At 33.6% G+C, this 23,199-nt stretch overlaps 2 protein-coding genes across 2 annotated transcripts; one reads left to right on the top strand and one right to left on the bottom strand.

Annotated features, from left to right (window-relative positions):
• Window positions 1-16,325: 16,325 nt before the first annotated feature.
• Window positions 16,326-16,694, bottom strand: LOC136972560 (general transcription factor II-I repeat domain-containing protein 2A-like). Its single transcript, XM_067267138.1, has one exon. It carries the CDS (start codon window positions 16,692-16,694, stop codon window positions 16,326-16,328), a length of 369 nt encoding a protein of 122 aa, XP_067123239.1.
• A 3,779-nt stretch (window positions 16,695-20,473) lies between these two features.
• LOC136972569 (patched domain-containing protein 3-like) lies at window positions 20,474-21,898 on the top strand (the record flags this gene model as incomplete). Its single annotated transcript, XM_067267144.1, has 2 exons — window positions 20,474-21,506; window positions 21,564-21,898. Coding segments are annotated over exons 1-2 (1,362 nt in total), but the record flags the coding sequence as incomplete, so codon positions are not given.
• Window positions 21,899-23,199: the final 1,301 nt, after the last annotated feature.

Raw genomic sequence — 23,199 nt, 5'->3', positions numbered from 1 at the left:
AGGTGATTTAAAGTTTAGTTTGCAAAGCTTTTATATCCATAATACAGTACTTGCCACGTAATATAATTTATTTGTTTGTACTTTCAGTAAATAAAAACGGTATTGTTCTTAGTTTAAAAAGCAGCAGGTTACAACAATAGTTATTTAAAACGAATAATTTTCATTTACAGAAAAGCATTTAACATTAACCCACTATTTCATCAACAGATGATTAGACCAATTGCAGGATCAGCGACTATTTTAAATACAGGATTACTGAGTTTTCGTTCCATCATTTTAAAATCAGACGTAATCTGGCATTAGTAACTAATTCATCAAATTCGGTCGATTAGTGCAGTGTTCCTCAACCTTTTTTTTTACTCGCAGCACACCTATGGCTCAACATGACTTCACACGGCACACCAAAATGTTATTACCCGCAAAAATGTATGATACGATACTATTAATAGAATTTCGTAATGCCATAAACCTATTATTATTATTATGTTGGATTTTGTGAGTTATACTCGGTTGACACCGATGGCTACGTAGTATGCCGGACCAGAGTCAAAGTATAGTAATTTCAAAACAAGACAAAAATTAAATAAGTGTGTCTGTATTTAGGAATTTTTTAACAATATGGCATGTATTCAATATAGTGTCCTTCTGTAGTATGATGTATACGTTTCTATTCAATTTTAATGTTCCCAGGCTTTTGTGAAGCGTGTGTGGTATGACACCTGTAGAGGAGAGAATGACAGGTACAACAAGCACCCTATTCATCTTCCATAGTTAATTGCTTCAACTGCACTAAGCCATGAGATATTGTTCTTTTCTTTTAAAAACTTATTAGTTTAACAAATCGTTTTAATTACGTAATTTACCCTCAAAGCAGGTCCATACGCACGTTTCTCAAACAATGGGGTTTTAAAAAGACACGTTGTTTTTTTATCACGCAATACATTAATTTTTATAATATAAATATTCTTCATAGAGTAACACAATGGAGTAAAACCACCGAACTCCGGTAGTGGAGCGTGGGTTTGTCCGCTGGCCACGTAACGTTTTTCAAGATTTCGTCACGTTAATAACACGTAAATAGGAACCAGCTTCGCATAAAAGTCTACCCTGATGAATCCCCTCGGATCACTCGTGTGTCGCGTTGCCATAACCAAATAAATAAAATTAATTCTATTAAATTTTGTACAAACGCGATGTTAACGAGGACGTAGTTTATACAATCGGTTGCAAGAATACAAGCCTAAACACTTTGTTATCACGAAAAAAGCAATTATTCTCGCATTTATCAAGATTATTTTATTTAAACAAGTCTTATATAAAGTCTTTCAAACGTTAATGTTAGCAACTTCGATCACATGCGGGGCCATCACACCCTATCCAACATGGCATCAACTTTCAAATATTAATAGTAGATCAGTATTAATTAGTAGTCGTTGACCGTCATCTCTTCCAAGAGGAGTCAAAGACTACATTCGGTCGAATTACTTCGAACCCCTTCCGCAACACTCCCTCCTATCGGACCCAGAGCTATATTTGATTTACATAACTACAAACATTATCTTACGTAAGAGTTATCCCACCGAGATAATCTAACACATTATAAAAGTTCTGTGTTAATAGAGAGGTTGCGGCGGACGTTTTCGGGATGAAAACTTCGTTCGCAACCTCTCTAATGCAGTGGTTCCCAACCGATGTTCCGTGGAACACTGGTGTTCCGTAAGCATCTCCCAAGTGTTCCGCAGATTTAGTCGCAAATCGGAAAGTGTACAATCGTATTCGAGCCGCCAAATATCAAAAAATTAAAATCATAAAATTTTCATAAACTTGAATATATATGTACGACTCGTACTTATGGAGTGTACTACTGTTTCGAATAAGATAACGGCAACGATAAAAACTGAATGAAATATGTAAAAAACATCAGGCACAAGTTTCCCATTAAAACTTATTTAGGTATATTGTTTTCCTGTCTTACAATTGGCGTTAATAATATGAGTAGAGATTTTGAATTATAACTGCTCAATTCTAATAAAATAACTGATGACAAGCTTATTAATTTCATATTAACTTAAGTAAGTGTACCGCTAAAGAAAATTGCTCACAAAAGTGGTCCGCATCCTAGGAAAGGTTGAGAACCAGTGGTTCCGAACCACTGCTCTAATGGCTAGTCAATATTAACTTTTTTGATATACGAAAGAAATCTTTATTCTACTTTAGATTTACAGTAGAGCGTCGATAAGTGGAACCAATTGGGGACTGGGGACCTTCCAGTTAATGATTTGTTCCAGTTTCCGACTTTGTACGAAAAAATACATTAACCTGTCCGATGTTCAAATTTTTCTCCGTTGCGTGTCGCTTCGTGTTGAATTTTCGTCGATTTTAAGCCTAACGAAAATTTTTATAATAATCATCGAGGCTATCGTATCGTTAAAAATTATTTCTGCATTTTGTACAAACAAAATAAATATATTAAAGAATATAAAAAACATGAAAATTATACTTTAGAAGTAAATTTAGTATCAAAAACATTCGATTCAGCACGACACAGTCCGACTGAAAATCGTTCCACTTTCCGGCCATTCCACTTACCGACGTTCCACTTATCGACGCTCTACTGTATTTTTCACACACTTTACTCACAAATATGAAAATTTTGGAAAAATTTGCTTACATAAAGAATGTAAAATACTGCGGCATCCAAAAAAGTTTTCCTGCTATTATTGACGCCTTCCTCTTCATTTCGCACTCTTGTGTAGCTCTGATCTTAATAATAGTTTCTTGCCATCGTTACAAGAAACTTAAATAACCTTTATGACGTCATAGAAGGGGTGTGTGAGCTATACCGAATACAGTGGAACCTCGGTATACGACCTTAATCCGTTCCTGATGTTTGGACTTATACCGAATAGGACGTATACCAAACCAATCTCTCCCATAAGAAGTAATGTAAAAATGATTAATCCGTTCTCATGTAAAAAAAAACTCTTGATATGGTATATTAATGGGGTTGTAAAATAATTGAAACACTGTTTGAGCACATTAATAAAAGAATAAATTTTATTATAGATTTTTAAAGTTATTGCAGCATATTGTATTATATAATTTAAATCATTAAATCAAAATGTAATCAAATCAAACTCTTCTTAATACTAATAATCTGTTTAGAAATTGATTAAACCCCTTTCGCAACTTAGCAGATTTAATAATGTCTTTATTTTTCACGATTGTCGATATCGTCGTTCTCGGAATACGATATGCAACAGTTAAATCTCGAACACTCATTCACCTTCATATTTCTCAAAAATCTTTTTTTTCAGTTCCATTGTGATTCTAGTCATTTTTTAAGTTTTCTGTTGCTTTTCGTTTGCCTTTTTGCAATTCATGATTAATAAAAATAATAAAATTTTACTTACGAATTAAAATCAGCAGAAATTTAACGTTATAAACCGTGGCACCGCGAACGTCTAGTCTGGTCTAGTACACTGATAATGCTACTTGTTCATAGAAGGCGCGTATACCGAGGTTCCACTGTATCTATATATATATAGATGAGAATGTTTAGTTGGATGTTCGTATGTATACACGCCTAGGGCGTTCCACCAATTACTACGAAACTCGGCAGTTCTATTTATATACCTCTAACTTTTGATAATGTCGAACATCACACTCCAAAATAGTTATTGGATTTCTGAAATCAATTAATTTCTAAATCCATTCGATTTGCTGGTTGACACGTAGCACAATCTATTGGCAAAAAATTTAACAAAATAATAATTTAAATATAATTCTTATAAAGAAATATAACTCTAAAATATATATATTATATTTATTTAATTACTGCTACAATGAAATAGCGCGAAATGCACGCGCTACACAATTACTGCGACAGGTAACATAGCACCTGCCTGTGTGCAATCGAAACTGTGAAAAATCTATAAGTATTTAATTTTTTTACTTTTGAACGGTTCTTTCTTAATTCTAATAAGCGTCCTCCAGTAGTTGAGTGCATAAAACCACCGAACTCTGGTAGTTAGTTAGTCGTGGGTTCGGGCATGGCCAACGAGCTAGCCACGTGGAATTTTCCGGGCTTTCTTTATCTAAATAGGGTTCAGTTTTTCATAAAAGATTTTTTGTGATGCATTCCTCGGCAGATCACTCACGTATCGCGTAGCAGTAACCAAATAAACCGAACTAATTCTAACGAGCGATTATTTATTGTGACAACGTTACAATACCGGGATGCGAGTTTTCGTCATAATGTTCTCAACTTTAGTGGTTATTGTGCCCCTATACATAATACTTTTCTTGTTAGCAAGAAGATAGGTTGATTACCGGCACGACTCTATTGCTAACGGAAAGTATGATGTACAGGGGCAAGCCACTACTAATTCGGGTGGACAACATATATTTTTTTAAATTAAATAAATTAAAAATACGATTAAAAATCTTTCCTCTCGTCAGGGTCCTGACATCAGATAGGATAAGTTAATTCGCGCCCTAACTCGCGACTGAATTAAACTAATTTCCGAGTGGTTCAAAATACTTCCAAGAATGACAGAAACTTTGAAGGGTTTTACTTAATTAACGGGTTTTCGTGAAACGACATTGAGTTAGACACTTTAACTGTTTAGAATATAATGGGCAAGCATCTGTCAGTGTTGTCGTCGATACTAATATTTTCATTTTTATAGGTAAGTGTTTAATATTATGGCAGTGAGCGAACAAAAAGTAAGAAAGAAAGATTATGGCAGTCAACCCGAAACGTGGGTCGCATTTTCCGAGTTTCAGAGAAGGAGAGACTGGTAGAAAGTACCGTATTTTCCGGCGTATAAGACGACCCCTGACTTTTGAGAAGATTTTCTTGGGTTAAAAAGTCGTCTTATATGCCGGAAAATACGGTAATCTTTAAAGGGTTGCGAGTGAGAAAAATTTGCATATCTCAGAAGGAGAAAATTTTTATCTCGAAGGGGGTATACGTATTCTGTTGCGTCTGCATCTTTGTATGAATTTTAAGCTTGAAGAAGTTATCTCTAGATTAAATTAGCGAAATTGAGGTTAAAGTTTTCAACGCGAAAACGTGTACGTCGGACGTTCAGCGCCGCTTTCCTGTAAGCCTAGAAGTTTGACAATGGTGTTTGGAAAGTCAGTGGAATTACGCTCGACATTCCAAACACCATTGTCAAACTTCTAGGCTTACAAGAAGGCGGCGCTGAACGTCCGACGTACACGTTTTCGCGTTGGAAACTTCGGCCTCAACCTCGCTATTATGTATCTAATTGGCTTAAAAATTCGGATAAAAGTTTGGCTGATTTAGGTAATAGACTAGATATATTGGAAAAATTGGTTGATGGAAAGTGTAGTTTAGGCAATCAAAGAAATGTTACAAAGAAGTTTAATGATATTATTCGTAAACTTGATTTTTTGGATAATCAACGTCGATTGAATAACGTTGTCATTTTTTGGTCTACATGAAGTTCGGGACGAATCATTATGGGATACGAAAGATAAAATAGTTAAGTTTGCAATGCGTGTTTTACAGTTGCCCGATATAAAAATTAATAGGGCAGTGAGAGTGGAAGAAAAAAAGGGTAATACTCCTAGACTAATTATTTATAATTTTGTTGATTATTACGAGAAAATGAATTGTAAGGAACATATTTTGTGCTTTTGTGGAAGGTTTTTTTTGTGAAAGACGACTTTTCTCCTAGATTGAGAGATTTTAGATATAAGCTTCGGGAGTTTGGTAGACAATTATAGCTATCAGGAGCTCGAATGATGAAAATTGTTTGAGAAAATTATTATTCATGGCGTGAAGTATTTGAATGATGCTGATTTTGATGAAGTTAAGCCTGTTTAATCCTAGCAATTACTGGATAGAGGAACTTCGTTTTTAATTTAAAATTGTGCTGGCTTGGTTAATAAATCGGATGTTTTCTGGAAGTATTTATTGCAATATGATATTATTTTTCTTTCTGAAACTTGGTATGGTTCTACTAATAGGAATTTGGATTTAGTTGATTGTTTGCAAAATTGTGATTTTCATTTTGGAAAAGCTTTTAAAATACATGTGCAAGATCGTTATTGTGCAGGTTGGTTATTAGCAATGCAATCATCTTTCTCTTTTGTGATAGTTTATCGGGATGATTTTATAATACTTGTTAAATTTGATGCTAAACTTGGTAATGTTTTGGTTTATTTTATTTACTTTAGTTAACTTTTGATACTTTAATCCAGTGGCGTAGCTAGGATTCCCCGGGCCCGGTGCGGAACCAGATTTAGCGAGTTACAAAATTTGGAGAAGTAGTCGAACTTTTTAAATGTACTGTAGTGGAAATTGTTACAAACAGAAAAATTAGCACAGAATGGCTGGAAATAGCATGTTAAATTGCAAAACAGGAATAAAAGAGACATCATCAATCGAGTACTTCTACGAGAATAATTGAATTCATTCACTCGTATCATTACTCATGGCGTATCAGTTTTTTATTGCGTGAAATCACTTCATTATATCTATTAATTTTAATCAAAAGTTATGTTAATTTCGAATTTTCTCGAGTGTAAACGATTTGGAAATTGTAACGTAAACTAATAAAAGCTGGAAGATTAGGAAATTTCTTGTTACGCATGTTTTTATTCAAGCATGAAGAGGTAGATAAACGCAAAAAATGACATTTCTCTAATGAATTACCCCAAAATACCTCCTTATTCGTAGAGTTTTAGAAGAGTTTAGGCTTTTCAATGTCAACGATTCATAAATATCATTAAAGGCTTGTGCTGCATGCCAGTTCTTCATCGATGATAATACGGGAGGTAACAAACGACCAATTTTTCGAAATTAACGTTACTAGAACGCTTTATTATCACTTTAAAATAGGTCACCGCCACTTGATTAACATAAAATGGCTATTTATCATGTTTTAATAAATTCTTCTGAAACTTGTGTGGCATTTTAAGGTTTTTGTAATAACTGAGTCAAAAAGATAATTGTTCTGTTTATGATACGTCTTGTCTTTAATTTTTGTGAATGGAATAAATTACCATATTTAAGTCGTTACGTCATTAAAATTTGCGTGTTACTCTGTTGTTATTTTTTTAAATAGAGGAGTATGGTGTTTTCGTATTGACTAGGTGCACATTTTGTGAATAATTATATTTTCTATCACGTCCTGTTACCAACGATGACGTAGTGACGATCTCTTTGGTATATATATATTCCTTTCCAACTGACTTCGAGCAATACATCTACAAGAATTAAAGTGTCCAACATGGTAAGTGAAGAAGAGTGGTGAATTTTGTGCTTAAAATGTGATGGTCTTGTGCTTTGTGTTTTAAATTACTAACTTGTATATTTCTTTCGGATTGTAGAAGCCGGCAGTGTGCATCATAGTGTTGTTTGTGTTCGTGTACGTGATGGTGACTGATGTTTCAGGATATGGCGGAGGTTACGAAAGTGGAAAGGGTGGGTACGGAAGTGGTGGCCACGGAGGTTATGGAGGAGGCGGTTACGGGAGCCACGGAGGTTACGGAGGTGGAAAGAGTGGATACGGAAGTGGTGGCAACGGAGGTTATGGAGGAGGCAGTTACGGAAGCCACGGAGGTTACGGAGGTGGAATGGGTGGATACGCAAAAGGCGGTCACAGTGGTTACAGAGGTCACAAAAATTAACCGTCTTTGTTCGGAGTCAAATTGCGTTTCGGATAATTTAATGTAAAAGTTACGGTGGAATATTGTGAAATAAAGACATTTTCATATGAATTCGTTGCATTTTCGTGGTTACTTTTCGGGATTTTTAAATGCTTAGGTAGGGTCCAGTCAAATAAATTAGAATATTATAAATAACGTTTTGAACGAAAATAAAACAAGAGAGGATATGAAAAAGTTGTCACGAAGGTTGGGGAGGCGAAAAAGGAGGATTTAATGGAGAACAAGCAATTATTTATTGTGACATGGTCACAATTACGGGCTGCAATTTTTAATCATATTTTTGGTTTAAAATATGTGCTCTCCACTTAAAATTAGTACTGTCTTGACTCTGTACATCATACTTTCCCTGTAATAATACAGTCGTGCCGGTCATCTATCTAACACCTTTGGGGAAAGAATTTTGAATTAAAACAGCGTGATTTTCGATTTGTATCGGTGGTTCCTGCATACTCTAATACTCTAATAAAGAAAGTGAGGCTGCCTGCTTTTGCAAACTTAGCCCACTAGGAAGAAAAAGGTGTGAAGAAAAGTTGAAGGAAAGGTTCTAAAGGGAGAAGTATAAAGGAAAAGGGGAAAAGTAAAAGTGAAGGATGTTCTTGGGGCCTTAGAGCGCCGTATCGGAAATTATTAATAACCAAAATTACAACAGTTGACAAAACGTTATACAATACAGTGGGTGATCGGTTAACGAACAGTTCGGATAACGAACACTTCACAGAACGTTCAGCAAAAGAAGCGACATAAAATATGAATACCGATTGTTCTTCCCTTGTTTCCAGGTGACAATTCGAAACTTTTTGGAGCTCTGGAGGCGTTGACATCGATGTTCAACCCGGTACCGATCGGATAGTATTCCTCCGAATTTTGAAACTCCCTTGTAATTCCAGCTTTTTGTTTACCTTTCTGACAAATAATTTTTTATAGTCTTTGCGAGACTGTCGGGCGGGTACTCGTTAAGTTTTGCGTCGGTTTTTATTTACGAAAGGCAAGAGTTTAATTGTCCCATCGGATATTCGTTAACGTTTTAATACCAAATTTCAAATTTCATCCGGGCCTTGCATTTAAATAATTTTTTTATGCGCTAGTTGATTTCTGTTCTCGGAATGTTTGTAAGTGCTTTTCTGAACTTATTATTCAAAAAAAAGAAACTGATAATATTATGGAGCGTAAAAAGAGTGGAGTGTCAAAAACTATGCTCACTGTAGAAACAAAACAAAATATAATAGCCAAAGTAAAGAGTGGGCAGAAGATGTCTGATGTTGCTAGGCAGTATGGCTTGAACAGGTCTACAGTAAACACAATCTTAGCTATGAAAGATATATCAAGAAGTCTCAAGCAATTAAAGATCTTTTGAGGAAGTGGGAGGATGTTAGAACAACGGGCATCCAAATGGCATCCAAACCAGGATGAGGTTAATAGGCTGGAGATCTCTACAATTACAATGATATTAATTACTTCCGAAAAATCCTCTTCTCTCTTTTCTTCAGGATTTTGGCAATCGACATTGGACAGATTCTTTAAAGCATTTAATGTCCGTTTACTCATGAAAAAGTCCTTTGGAGTAGAGGGCCAATGGAGACCACACTGTATAGTAAATCGGGGTCTCCTGCCCCTATGGTTTTCATACCTAGTCTCGTCTTTTATCTTTCTAAGTTTTTGAGACTAAAGGAGGAAAGGAGGAAAGACAAACAGGCGAATAGTGGGAATTTATATGTCTACAATTTTAGAAATTGTAGCCCATAAAAGGTGCAAAATATGAGGCCACTTATTGATCGATTGCCATACTTTTCCTCTGTTACATATAACAGCCGGAATAGTAAAGAATAAAATTTATTCTTTACTTTCCCGGCTGCTATATTTTATTATAGATATCTATTTTTTTTCTCTTCTCAACTAAAGGTTGGTGGTTAAGTATTTCTCGGCGCAAGTTAGCACAGATTAGCTTGCGCGCCGAGTGACGTCCTAGATGAAATTAGTACCAGAGTGGGTTCTTTGCCTTCTCTGGATGCGATGTTACGTGAGGGGAAAATGTCTTCTGACAGAGATTTTTAAGGGTAACTGGCCTCTATTCAGTGTTGCAGACGTAGAGAAAACCTGGAAACTCCACATGACTAGCCGATCCTGGCAAGGCCCGAACACTTGACTGAACTGCTAGTGTTTAGCGACGGAACTGCTCGGCCACTGGTGGGCACTATAGATATCTATAGTAAAATTTAATATTAAAGTAATGAAACTACAGAATATTTCATCTCTGTTACTTTAACAGCCAAGAAAGTAATAAGAAATTTTGTTAAAATTTCCTCTTACTTTTAATTTACAACATTCTCGAGGAAAGTCGCCTGTCTTATTAAACGAGAATTTCCTCGAAAAGCAATAAATATTTACCAAAAACAATTGCTAATTGTTATCACAAGGTTAAAAAATATCATTAACCGACGATAACATATTTTAAATGAATAAATAAGCTATATAATTGATACTTTTAAAATTTTATTTATTTTCAAATATACTTGCAAGCTGGATGGCAGAAATGTTGAAAGGTGTGTATATATTTTTATATATATATTGAAACAATTAGTATATATGCTACTAAGTCGATAAGTCTTATTTTTCATATATTTACCTTTCATAAATGTCTCTCCTCCCTCTTCAACAATGTTTTTAGAGCTTTTGTAACACGGTACAAGACTTGAGCCTGTGTCTGTTTGTAGTATTTCCTGCTTTAGTGTTATTTTCTGGCTGTTACAGCGTAACAAGGGTTACTTTTAGTACTTACGGCTGTTATTTTGTAATGCTGTTGTAGGGACTAGGATGCCATCTAAAATTAAATTACGAGAGTTTGAGGTAGGTCCTACCACCAGGTGTGTGTTGTCGGACACACCTTCTATTTAGACAAAAAAAAAGAGAAACTTAATATTTAAACTTAGTTTAGATTAATATCATTAATAAGTAGTAAATTGTAAAAAGTTTCTACTTATTGTTTTACGGAGTTAGCTTATTTCTATTAATGAAACGGGATTACCTAGTGGGGGGTTTTCGAAATTGGCAAGTCACAAAATACCAGGAAAAGATTTGTCTTCTCTTTTAGACGTCGCGCTAATTTTATTCTTTTTCTTTTCTTCTTTCTGCTTTCCCTTTTTCCTCTTTTTCTTTCACTTTCTCACTCTGACTTTCGGTCTCCTCCACATTCTCTCCATTTCTTCTTCACTTTTTGTCTTCTTTCTCTTTCACTCAGTCTTTCACTAAGTCTCTTACTAAATTTTTCACTCTGTCTGATTGGTTTCGTTTCTATTTTTTTATTCTTCGTCTTGACTAATTATGATTTGGTTCCGGAGGAAGTTGAAATAATTTGCAATAAGCATGATTGGTCATCCAGTAGTCCTTCTTCTCTCTTGTCTATTAAGAATTATATGTGTCCATCAGTGGCGTGCCGTGACATTTGATGATAGGGAAGCTGTGTTTCTGTAAGAAGCCGACTTTCAGGGGCAATCAATTAATTGCGCGTCAGGGCCCGTTCGTATTCGTTTGTTCGATAAGCCAGTAAAAACCGTATACTTCTTTAAATGTATATTTAATAGATTATCTGACGTACTTAATAAATAAAAAAGTTCAATATAATTACCTCCGTTATTAGATTCAATAAATTTCCTACGCCCTCTAAATGCCAATTCTCGCTTTGAGAAAAAACATATAACATCTATTAATTTAGATATATCTATTAATTGTAATTATCTTATAATTTTCAATATTTATTTTATATTGTCTATCAATGTTAAATTTTATTCCTCTTTGATTTCCAAATTGCTTCAATTTTACGAAAGAATCGTCATTCGTCATAAATTTTATCGTCAAAATGTCGAAATTTTTTGTTGACGTATTTATATTTAATTTAGGCATTGGTCTTTCTCTTTTAATAATGTTTTCTTTTTCATTATATGGTCTTGAGCCAAAACTTTTTTAAAATAAATTTTTGAATCACTAGCCACGATATAAGGGCTAATATTAAAATTATCAGAAAAACTTACTTGGTAAAACAAAATGTGTGACGAATACATACCTAGTACATACCTAGTACAAAACCATACGTAATACATACCTAGTACAAAAAATTCTTCAATTGAACAAATATACTTTTAAAGAAACTTATAATTAAATATAACTTTGGGAAGAAACGTACATAAAAATAACAAAATGTTCTTTACTTTTTAAATCTTAAAACAATCCACTTAGTGAAATACTGTAGCTCCCTACGAGTGGCTAATGATGGAATCAGAGACGGTCCAGGTAGGTGTGTCCGTGCCAAATCCCGAGGGTGCCGATATCGGTCAATGTCAAATGCCTCTTTTGTCGCGTCACTAGTATATCTCAAAGGACGCGACGGGGCCGTTGTAAATTTTAAACGTTCCTCACCATAGATGTAAATATGTTAAACTTAATAGTCATTTGTTTTCTAACTACTGCAATTCGTTTTAGTACCAGGTGTACACGGAAATCAGTTTCCCACTGTACTGAGCAAGTGACTGGTTCGGTTAAGCTTTTGTTTAAGTAAAATTCTGGCTCTTTCAGTAGGGTTTTATTTATGTCCCCATTCCCTAATCTCTTAATTATTTAACTACTTCTTAGTAGAAATAAGTCAAAACCAGTTACTTTGTACTTGAATATCTGTAATCTTGGGAAAACATTGGAAAGACAAATTTTTATGACAACCGATACTTAGATCGTACATTTAAGGAAAATAAATTCTAGAGCTTTTTTTGTACCATTGTACGTCTCATTCATTAAATTTGGTTGTAAATGATGATGCCAAAGTAACAGTTAATTTTTTAACATTATACAAGAATTGTACACGTTTTTTCTGCATTCCCTTACAGCTGGGACATACTATAATCGTAATATCACCGGTTTAACATTGAAACCCGTAAGTAATATAAGATGGGAGAGCAGACTAAATACAGAATAAATATATCAAATATTTTAATGGATTTTTTTAAACTCCTGTCAACTATACAGAACTATCATAAAAACATGCCAGTAAACTCCTATCTGTTGGGTTAAGTTATAAATCTAGTCTAGAGTGGGCAACCCTTTTTATAACACGGGCCAGAATAAATTTTACGTTTTTTCCGCGGGCCGTAGTAGTTAATTGACGCCTTTTTGTGACTCGTAATTTTTTTAGTCTGCAAATATGAAATAAATAAATAAAAAGTTTATACTACATTTATTTCTCTTATCGTTTTCGAAAATTACAAAGAATTGGAAAATTAACTATTAATTAGTTATTTTTCCAATTTAATAATCTATTAAAGATCTCGCGGGCCGGATAGAAACTTTTCGCGAGCCGTAGCTGGCCCGCGGGCCGGGGTTGCCCGCCGTTGATCTAGTCTACTCGTGATTCACGTAATCGGGCTAGGGCGGCCGAATATCTAGCAGGCAGGCGGCTAAACAGCCCACAACCGGTGCGGGATATAAAATTAGAAGCTTTATGTGTGAAGCATCCACCAGCTAAACCGGGTGAGGTTGGTGCACTGTAAACCGCATATGCTAATGCCTATATAATCTGGCTGATTGGAGACTGACCCGTTTTCGACATTCCTTCCGCCACCGAATTATTCGAATATACAATAGCAATCTTATCGTTTTTTTTCACATGTAGTATAGAAATTTGTAAAAGATACATAATGCAGTTATAATAAAATATTAATTTTAATTAATTCAAAGTACGTTAAAATATAAAAATTTATATTTTATAAAATACAAGGGAAGGTCATTAGAAGGTGGAATCGGCGCTTCCATCGCTTTCAATGACGGCACGCCACTGGTGTCCATGTTTATGAATGTTTTCTTTTTTACTTTTACTAATTTTGATTCATAATATTTAAAAAAAAACATTTTAGTACTTTCCTCTAAGAGTTAGTTAAAACAGATAAAACTCTTATAAGGAAAATTTTATCAGGCATTCACGCAATGACAATTTCCAAATAAAAGCAATTATTACATAAAAATAAATTGACGTCAATTGAATTTTCTTAACTAATAAAAATAATGAAGGAAAACATAATAATTTTGTAAAGTCAAAACGTTTTTTATATTTCCAATCAATACCCTAACCTCCCTAAAAAATTTTAGATAATTTCGGCAAAAGACTTTAAATCGGTTGGACAAAATCGTACCTCTCTTAGCATAATCTAAACTTTGCAAATGTAGAAAAAAAAAACCCAAAATATTTTCATTTCTCGATGTTTCAAGGTCTTCCTGACCAAAAATATAAAACTTTCGGTGGGGGAATGGAAAATTAACTTAAAATTTTGATCAGATATTTTTACAGAAAACAAGTTTTTTGTGTCTATATTCAAACCCTGTTTTCTTTTGTATGGCAATTTGAAATAACTTTTACTTTCCTGGCTGTTATGAATACATAACAAAGGAAAGTATTAAAATCGTGTCAAATTTCTCTTCGAGTTTATTGGAAATCTCCACGTTTTAAGATCCTCTGAATCCAAAGTTAAAAAAAAGAAAATCTTCAGTTTCTGCATTCCTTTGTGTATGTTGCTATATTTTGTTTAATATCTTAAGACGTGGTAGAGATTTAAAATCGAAGTTTGACACATTAGCTTGTGTATAGATGTTGATGAAAGTAAATTTTGATGGTTAAAGGTTGGGAAGGTGGAAAGTTAGTAGAAGGACAATTATCAATATAAGTTAGTGTTTATCAAACAAATTCCAAGGTTCTTACAAGAATGAACATAATATTCTGCCAGTAAATGTAAACAGTGCAATAACATAGACTTTTTAATAGTGAACTTGAAATTGTTTATTGTGGTATTGTCACAATGCCAGACTGCAATTTTTAATAATCTATTGTAAGGATCGTAGACCAGATTTTGCACCAATTTAAGAAAAATTCTTAGCCTATTTCTTTTTCGCAATCGTTAAGAAAACATCACACAGAAAATGGATTGAATATTACTCTTACTATCAACAACTATTCGAGAATTATAACAATCGAGTGTTAAATTAAACAACCTATTGTTAAAGGAAAAAGAAGTCAACCGTTGAACAAGTAAATAGAAGGAATTGTACATATCTCGAACCTAATATGGTAATAGCAGCTCCGTATAACGAGAGTTTTATGTCATCAAAGGCTCACCTCTGACCACACACCTTAAGATTCGTCGCTGAACATACAATCACCTGATGGATTTTCCCAGGCTAAATCGGATAAAAAGGAGAATGGAACTCGAGTCGGGGTGGACATTTCCAAGAGCATACAAGAGCTCTACCCACCAATTATCTGTGTTTCAGCGGATATCTCCAGGACGGCGATCCCAAGTCGGACTCCATGAAAGGAGTGAACCAAGTCTCCGGTCCCACCATATCTGTTCTTCCAAGGATCCTCCACATGAATGATATGCAACGAGCAAATATCGTCCCGAGCTTGACTGATATTCTCTCTTCGAAAGAGATAGAGGTACGATAGTTATTAAAAATGATTTTTTTAAAGAAAAAAAAATATAATTTTTTTAAAGTAGAGACGTTTTAAACCAAAATATTATTTTGAGGATCCAGAAACTTGACTTCTTCTACGCTTCATTATCTCCTCGATGTTTGGTGTCAACGATGTTGTATTGATTTTCAAAATGGACTGAAGATGGTCATCTGTAAGTCTTGAACGGTATTTAGATTTATTAATCTTTATTGTTGAAAACAACTGTTTACCCACATATAAACTTCCAAACATGCATAAAATGCGGGCAGCATGATTCCTTAAGTTGGGATAGCTATTTTGATTTTTGAAGTACTTTGTATAAAATGCCAAAATGTCAACTTCATTGAACTTGCTTTTTAAAAGCAGTATGACACTGCAAATCTATTAGTTCCATTTGCAAGTAAGTCGGTGCTTTACTAACATCGAACGTAAACAGATCATTGAAAAGAGGAAAGTCGTAGGTATTGAGCACGAGAAAATGTACAAAACGACTATCAAATTCAGCAATAAGATCAAGCAAACGGTAAGAAAAATCTGCTAATTTATTTGCATTGTACATGCCGATTTCACGAATGCTAGGAAAATGGTCAAGTTTTTGTTCTCGCAGCTGCGATTCCCACAACTTTTATTTAATTTTGAAAGCTTGAACACTTGAGTACAGTTGCGTAACGATTACATTTTTTTTTGTTTTTTTTGAAGTTTAACGTTCAAATTATTCAAGTGTTCCGTCATATCTACTAAGCATGCAAAGTCAAACCACCATTCATCACTGTGTTCCATCGGTTTGCCCCTTTGAGCCATAAACGTAACAACATGTTTACGCAATTCGAAAAATCGTTTAAGCATTGATCCACGACTAAGCCACTGCAAAGTAGGGAATATCTAAACATTTTTCATCAAGATCGTTTAAAAATTGTGTGAATTGGCGGTGATTTAGACCTCTTCTTTTAATAAAATTAACTGTTTTAATTATGGGGTTCATTACATGATCCATTTTCTGCACTTTAGATGCCAAGACTTCTCGATGTACAATACAGTGAATTCCAACGAATTTGGGTCGTTCACCTTTAATTTTATTTAAAATTTTGTTCCATATTTTTGTGACAACACCAGCATTTTTACCGACCATGGATGGTTACACATCTGTGGTAATACTGCAGAATTTACTCCAATCCAAGTCATAATTTGGTACTAATTGCTCAATTGCTGAGTAAATATCTTGAGCTGTGGTAGTACTCTTCAATGGTATGCACTGCAGCAACTCTTCTGTGATGTTAAAGTCTTCATTAATTCCACGAATAAATACAGCAAGCTGCGAAGTATCTCTGATATCTGTACTTTCATCGGCTGCTAAGGAATACCAGATAAATTCTTTAATTTTAAGTTGAAAGTCTAAATTTTCTGCGAGTTCATTTACTCTGGAAGCAATTGTATTTCTAGTCAGGGGTATTTCTTGAATGACTTGTTTCTGTGATGGGAATGAAATGTCGGCCACGTCTAGCATACATTCTTTTAAAAATTCGCCGTCACTAAAAGCTTTTGAATTTTTGTAATCTTCTAAGATGAAACAGAGAAAACATAATGTAAACAAAAGATTAAACACAAAAATAAATCAAATAAAATTAATATTTCTAAGTAATATGAATAAATAAATAAATAATAATAATAATAATTGAGTTCAACAATTTTGTTTATTAAGTATTATTTGTTTAAATACAAAATATCACATTTTCTTTAGTATCAACATAATAAAAAATAAACAAATAGCATTATTGAATTAATGTCAGGGGCCGCAACTAATTGCCTCGAGGGCCAGTCATGGCCCGCGGGCCGTATCTTTGACATCCCTGCTCTAGCATATGGTAATATTAAACGGTCTATCTGTCTAATTATTATGCCTTTGTGTCCTTTTTAACTCTGTTTAAAATTTATTTTGTATACTAGTACTTTCTATCTATATTAACAGGACTTATTATACTGGAAATGTTTCTGTGTGTCTGTTCTGTTGCCAGAACAGACACACAGAAACAAGAACAGAAGGACTCTTTTGGTAAGTTTTTTTAAAATAAATATAACAAATTGGTTTTAAAAAATAGGATATCCAACCTTAAAAGAAAAATAAAGTCATTAAAGAATTAATCCAAAAAGGAAGTTATAAACAGCTCAACAAAGATCCAGTAAATGGTCTAATAAAATCGTTAGAAAAGGAATTAAAAAATTTAAAAATAAAACAGCATGTAACAAAAGAAGACATCAACTACATAAAAAGAGAAGACAACAGAACACCGAAGTTTAACATAAGGGTAAAAACACATAAAAATCCTATTAAATATAGACCTTTAATAGATGTTAAAAATTACGTATATTATAATGTAGAAAAATATTTAAAGGATAAATTAAATTTATTAGAAGTTTCTCAGTATAGTATAAAAAATGTGGATGACTTATTAAATAGATTAAAAAATATAACAATTAATGAAAATATGAAGTTAATATCACTCGATGTTGTAAACATGTATCCTAGCATAACAATAGAAAATATAGAAAATTCTTTAATAAAAATAAATACACCGGATTGGATAATTAAATTGTGCCAAATTATAATTAAAAATAACTACTTTCAGTTCGATAAGAAATTCTATACCCAAACAGAAGGAATACCTATGGGTACGTGTATAGATCCAAAATTGGCCGAAATAACAATCATACAAATAGATGAAAAGATCAAAAATATAGAAGGTATTGAATTTGACAGCAGGTATGTGGATGATTGCATAATAATTTTTGATAAAACGAAAACAAATGAAAATATAATTATAAATAAGACCAATAAGATGAAAGAGAATATCAAATTTGAATTAGAAAAAAGAAAAACAGAATAGTATAAATTATTTAGATATAACAATAGAAAGAAAAAATAATAGATTAATTTACAAGAAATATGTTAAACCAATACAAATACCCAAAATAATTAATTATAAATCTGTGATTCCGATCAGTATGAAATATAATATATTTAAAATGTATATGAATAAAATAAAGCAAAGAACAAGCGAAATAGAAACACAAAAACAAGAAGAAGAAGAAATAATTAAAATGTTTATTTTAAATGTTACCCAAAATGTATAATAAAAAAAATGGCTTGGAAAACTAGATAATGATAAACAACCAAAATCAATAGATAAAGAGAAAAAATTTATTAAATTAAGATATTATTTGAAAGAATTAAAAATGTAATAAAAAGTAGAATCAACTTAATACCTGAAAAAATAAATTCAACTAAAAAACAATTATGTTACAGGAAAGGAGAAAAATATTATATAACAGAGGAGAAAGGAATAGTATATTCATTTGATTGTAATTGTAATCCAAAGAAAACATATATCGGAGAAACTAAAAGAAAATTAAAAATAAGATTAAGTAAACATATCAGAGCAATCAGAGGAAACTATGCAAATTCAGCAGTAGCTGACCATTGTAATACAGAAGGTTGTGCAATTGATCTAAATACGGTAAAAATCAGGAAAAACGAAAAAAAGCAATTATAAAAGGCAACTGTATGAGCATTTAAATATAATTAGGCAAACTAATAAAATGAATAACAACAGTGGTAGAGAGATTCACCAATCATGGTTAAGCATTATAAAAGGGGGGAAGAAAGAAGTATAAAAGAAATGATAGAAACAAATTAGAACAAGATTTAAGTAGAAAAGAATAAACAAAAAGAAAGTAAGTCAATTGAAATGATAATATTTTAGATACAGTAGAGAGTCGTTAATCGGAACGCCGGTAATCGAATCGCCGGTAATCGGAACGATTTTCAGTCGGACTGTGTCGTGCTGAATCGAACGTTTTTGATACTAGATTTACTTCTAAAGTATAATTTTCATGTTTTTATATTCTTTCAATATATTTATTTTGTTTGTACAAAATAAAGAAATAATTTTTAACGATACGATAGCCTCGATTATTATTATAAAAATTTTCGTTAGGCTTAAAATCGACGAAAATTCAACGCAAAGCGACACGCAACGGAGAAAAATTCAACACGAAGCGACACGCAATGGAGAAAAATTTGAACATCGGACAGGTTAATGTATTTTTTCGTACATAATGGGTAATCGGAACAACCCCAGTCCCCAATTGATTCCAATTTTCGACTCTCTACTGTAATAATTAAATTTATCGTTTTAAACTGATTTTAATGTATAAAAATTAGGAATGTGTCAAATTGAATGGTTGCTGTGGATCGTGAGTTTAATTGGAAATGTAAAGGAGTTCGGAAATACAGAAGTTGTAAGAATTTTTAATTTATTGTCGGGAAATGTTTGTGTTTTTTAAGTAATTTTAGTTATAATTGTATCAAAGAAATGTTTTTTTATTGTTAATTGTAGAAAGTGTCGTTTAAAGGCCTGCTGAGGAGGGACGAACAAGTCGAAACACAAGTTTAAAGTGTATGTGTTCAGGTGAACTAAATAAAGAACATTATTTTTGATCTGTAAGACTAAATATCTGCATCCATATTTTCCAGTATAATAAGTCCTGTTAATATATAAAAAGTACTAGTATACAAATTAAATTTAAATTAAGATAAAAAGGACACAAAGGTGTAATAATTAATTAATTTGTTTTGTTTGATTTAAATGGTCTCGTTATTGAGCTCAACTCAACGCCAAAGTCTTAGCACGGGTCCACGATTCCTCTCTCTCGGAAAGGTATTTAAAATTTACTCATTAGCGTGCCTAACGCTCTAATTAGGTTGGTATCAGGAAAAATTAACAGGGGGATCTTACGAACTTCCTGCCCCCAAATTAAATAATACTAAAAATCCATCATAGTGATTCTGAGGGTGGATCTTCCCGATCTGAGACCGAACAAGAGTGAGAAACACGCTTTCTCAAATCCGGATTCTCACACAGCTATATGACCAGCATGACTCCATTGTCAACAGAAAAACTACGATGTACAGGGTCAAAAACCTACTATAGTTGAGAGAGTTGTGAGGAAACATTTTAGGGCGACATTATGATTAAGTCACAATTATGGCTTTTATGGCTAACGATTATGGCTGTTAATAAACAGCAATGAATTTAATAAATAAGCATAAAACATGAAATAACATGCTATGTTAAAGCATTTCAACTTTCTCAGGATCACTGACAAACTTGAAATGCACCAATAACTTTCCAGATTAAAATATAATACACCGGTATAATTTTATATTTTATAAACGAACATTATCGCTTTCAGATTAAAGTATTTTTTAAGATATTATATTTACTTTCAGACATGGAACACGAAACCAGAAATATGGACAGAAAGATTATGATTTTCAGAAATACGTTAGCACGACTCTTTGGAAAATTTGGAGAATTTATTGCCCTTCATCCCTCATCCTTCATCATCTTGCCTGTGATGGTGTCATTGTTGCTTTCTGTTGGGTTCATTAATATTAACTTTAGGAACGACATAAACTACCTGTTTTCTTCTGACAGAGGAAGGGGCTTTTCAGACAGAAACTTCATAGATAAAATGTTCCCGATGAACACCTCACAGTTTTTCGATATTCTGAGAATAACTGAAAGGCCTGAAATGACTGCAGTTGTTTATATTACTAGCACAGAAGAAAATAATATGTTAAAGAAAGAAATTTTAATGGAAATCGAAAATTTTGATAAGCTGGCAAGAAATATATCCATTATAGTTAATGGAGAGTTTATACAGTATCACAAAATTTGCGGAATCGTTAACGGTAAATGTTTCGAGAATCCCATATTAGCAATGGTAAATCATATCGATGAAGTCATTTCTAGGAAGATAAAATTCAAATATCCCATTCAGATTGACAAATTGTCAGCAACTTACAAACTAATGTCTCTGAGTGCTGGTGGCGTAAAAACTGACAATGATGGATATATACAGGAAATGGCTGCCGTCCGTTTGTTATATCCAACAGACGAGTCCAATATCACTAAAAAGAAATTGATAACAGAATGGAGAGAAACGTTTTATTCTCGAATAAAAGAATTTAAATTTAATTACATAAAAATATTCCCATGTCCAGTTAGTTCCGTTGAATTAGAAATTCCAATTCTCGCAGATAATATAACTCCTCTGATAGGAGCTGCAGTAACAGTAATTACTGTCTTCAGTGTCTTGATGTACATGACTAACGACTGGATTAAGAGCAAACCGTGGATGGGAATAGCTGCTGTCGTTTCTGCTGGTTTAGCAACAGTTTCGTCTTTTGGTATGTTGAGTGCAGCAGGAGTTGACAATCCGAATAGCAACATTGTCATACCGTTTCTCATTTTGGGTAAGTAACTAAACCTGTGTATTAACTTTGTAGTGAGCTAATGCATTGTATATTTAGCTACAGAAATCGATGACGCCTTCGTGATGATAGCTTGCTGGAGGATCACTGATTCGAAAAAAATTGTTGCCAAACGTATGAAAGATACTTATTCCAACGCTGCAGTATCTATCACTATCACTTCGCTGACCAATGTAGCCTCCTATTGTATTGCTATGACTGCACCTTTTCCTATTGTAAGATTATTCTGTTCGTATGCTGCAACATGTGTGGGCTTTACTTATCTTTACCAAATAACTTTCTTTGGAGGATGTCTGGCATTAAGTGGATACAGAGAAGAAAAGGGCCTTCATCCGTTTACTTTCAGAACATTAGGTAAGTTGTTGAGCGTTTTTGTATTAACCTTATTGAAAATTATTGAAAATTATCATTAAACAGTATGTGAGATAAGCAGAGGACAGGGTTTATCCTCGCTGATCACTTACACTGCACGGGTTGGCAAAACCCGATTTCGTTGTCGTTTCGGATGGCTAGGAGAGTAAAAAGTGAGTGGGGAGGTCGTCGGTAAGTCGACAGGCGTCTTGGATTGACAGGAGACAGGTTAACAAATAAAACATTTATTGAATAACTAGAATAACATACAAGACGATTACAAACTATTCTACGATACTATGCGGTTATATGCAAGTAGATATAAAGCTCTACAAGTTCTAAACAAACAGGTGGCTATGAGCTAAGCCTATTGCCGTTGCGGGAGAGAGAAGTTTACAAAGGTCCTAACAAAATACCTCTTGGTGTGAGATTGGACGATATAATTCGATGAATGGCGGTCGCCGACGATGTGGAAGAGTTGCTGTAGGTCTTCTCCGACGGGACTTCGTCCCTGGGCATGGAGACAGACACAAGTACAATAATAACTTCCTGTGCGAGCGCGCTAAGTTTCCGGTGGCGCGAGCTTTTATCGTGTTAGTGTGGAAAACAATCCGTTGTTGACAATGAATTGCGATTTCTTGACAGCTAAGTGTCAACTTTTTCACCTAACTGTTGATAGTTACTGGAGACATCTGCTCCGTTTCTCCGCGAGAAGTTTTTTTCTATCGGTGATTGTTTACAATAATTTTTGAACAAAAAAATGAAAGTTTTCTTTTATTTACACAAATTTTCCCGCTAAAATCCTCGGTCTAACAAGTATATTGCATAATTAGTGTATAATTCTATTGTTTGGAAAGTGTTGAGAGAATCTCAAAAATAAAATTTAAATATACGCGTAATAAGGCAGCATCTAACTTTCGCCCAATTTAAGAACAAAACTGCAAAGTTTAACATAACGTGTACATGCATAGTGTATGGAAAACACTACGAATTACATAAAATTTTGAAGAATGAGAGAATAGCTGAAGCCAAATAAATCAGATTAGTCTTGTATTAAAAATACGAACAAAAATGTTTGAGTAGAGCGTAAAACTCTTACCTAAATATACTCTCTGGTCTTGTAAATGTCCTTTAAATCGTAGTTGGGTTAAACAAGATAAGGCAACATGCTACGTCGGCAGTTGTCGAAGGATAATGTCTCCTGATAGTAGTTTTAGTGAATGTTGGCCTTTGTTTCGGTGTTAGAAAATCTGTAAAAACCCACAAGGCGAGCTATCGATGAGGAGTGCAATTGCGACCACCAGTGTATTCAATGGATCAGAGA

The sequence above is a fragment of the Centruroides vittatus genome, unplaced genomic scaffold (assembly GCF_030686945.1).
Source record: "Centruroides vittatus isolate TY-2023 unplaced genomic scaffold, ASM3068694v2 contig_2974, whole genome shotgun sequence".
Taxonomy (NCBI): Eukaryota; Metazoa; Arthropoda; class Arachnida; order Scorpiones; family Buthidae; genus Centruroides; species Centruroides vittatus.
Note: the sequence above shows the minus strand (reverse complement) of the source record. Positions and strands in the feature narration are given on the sequence as shown.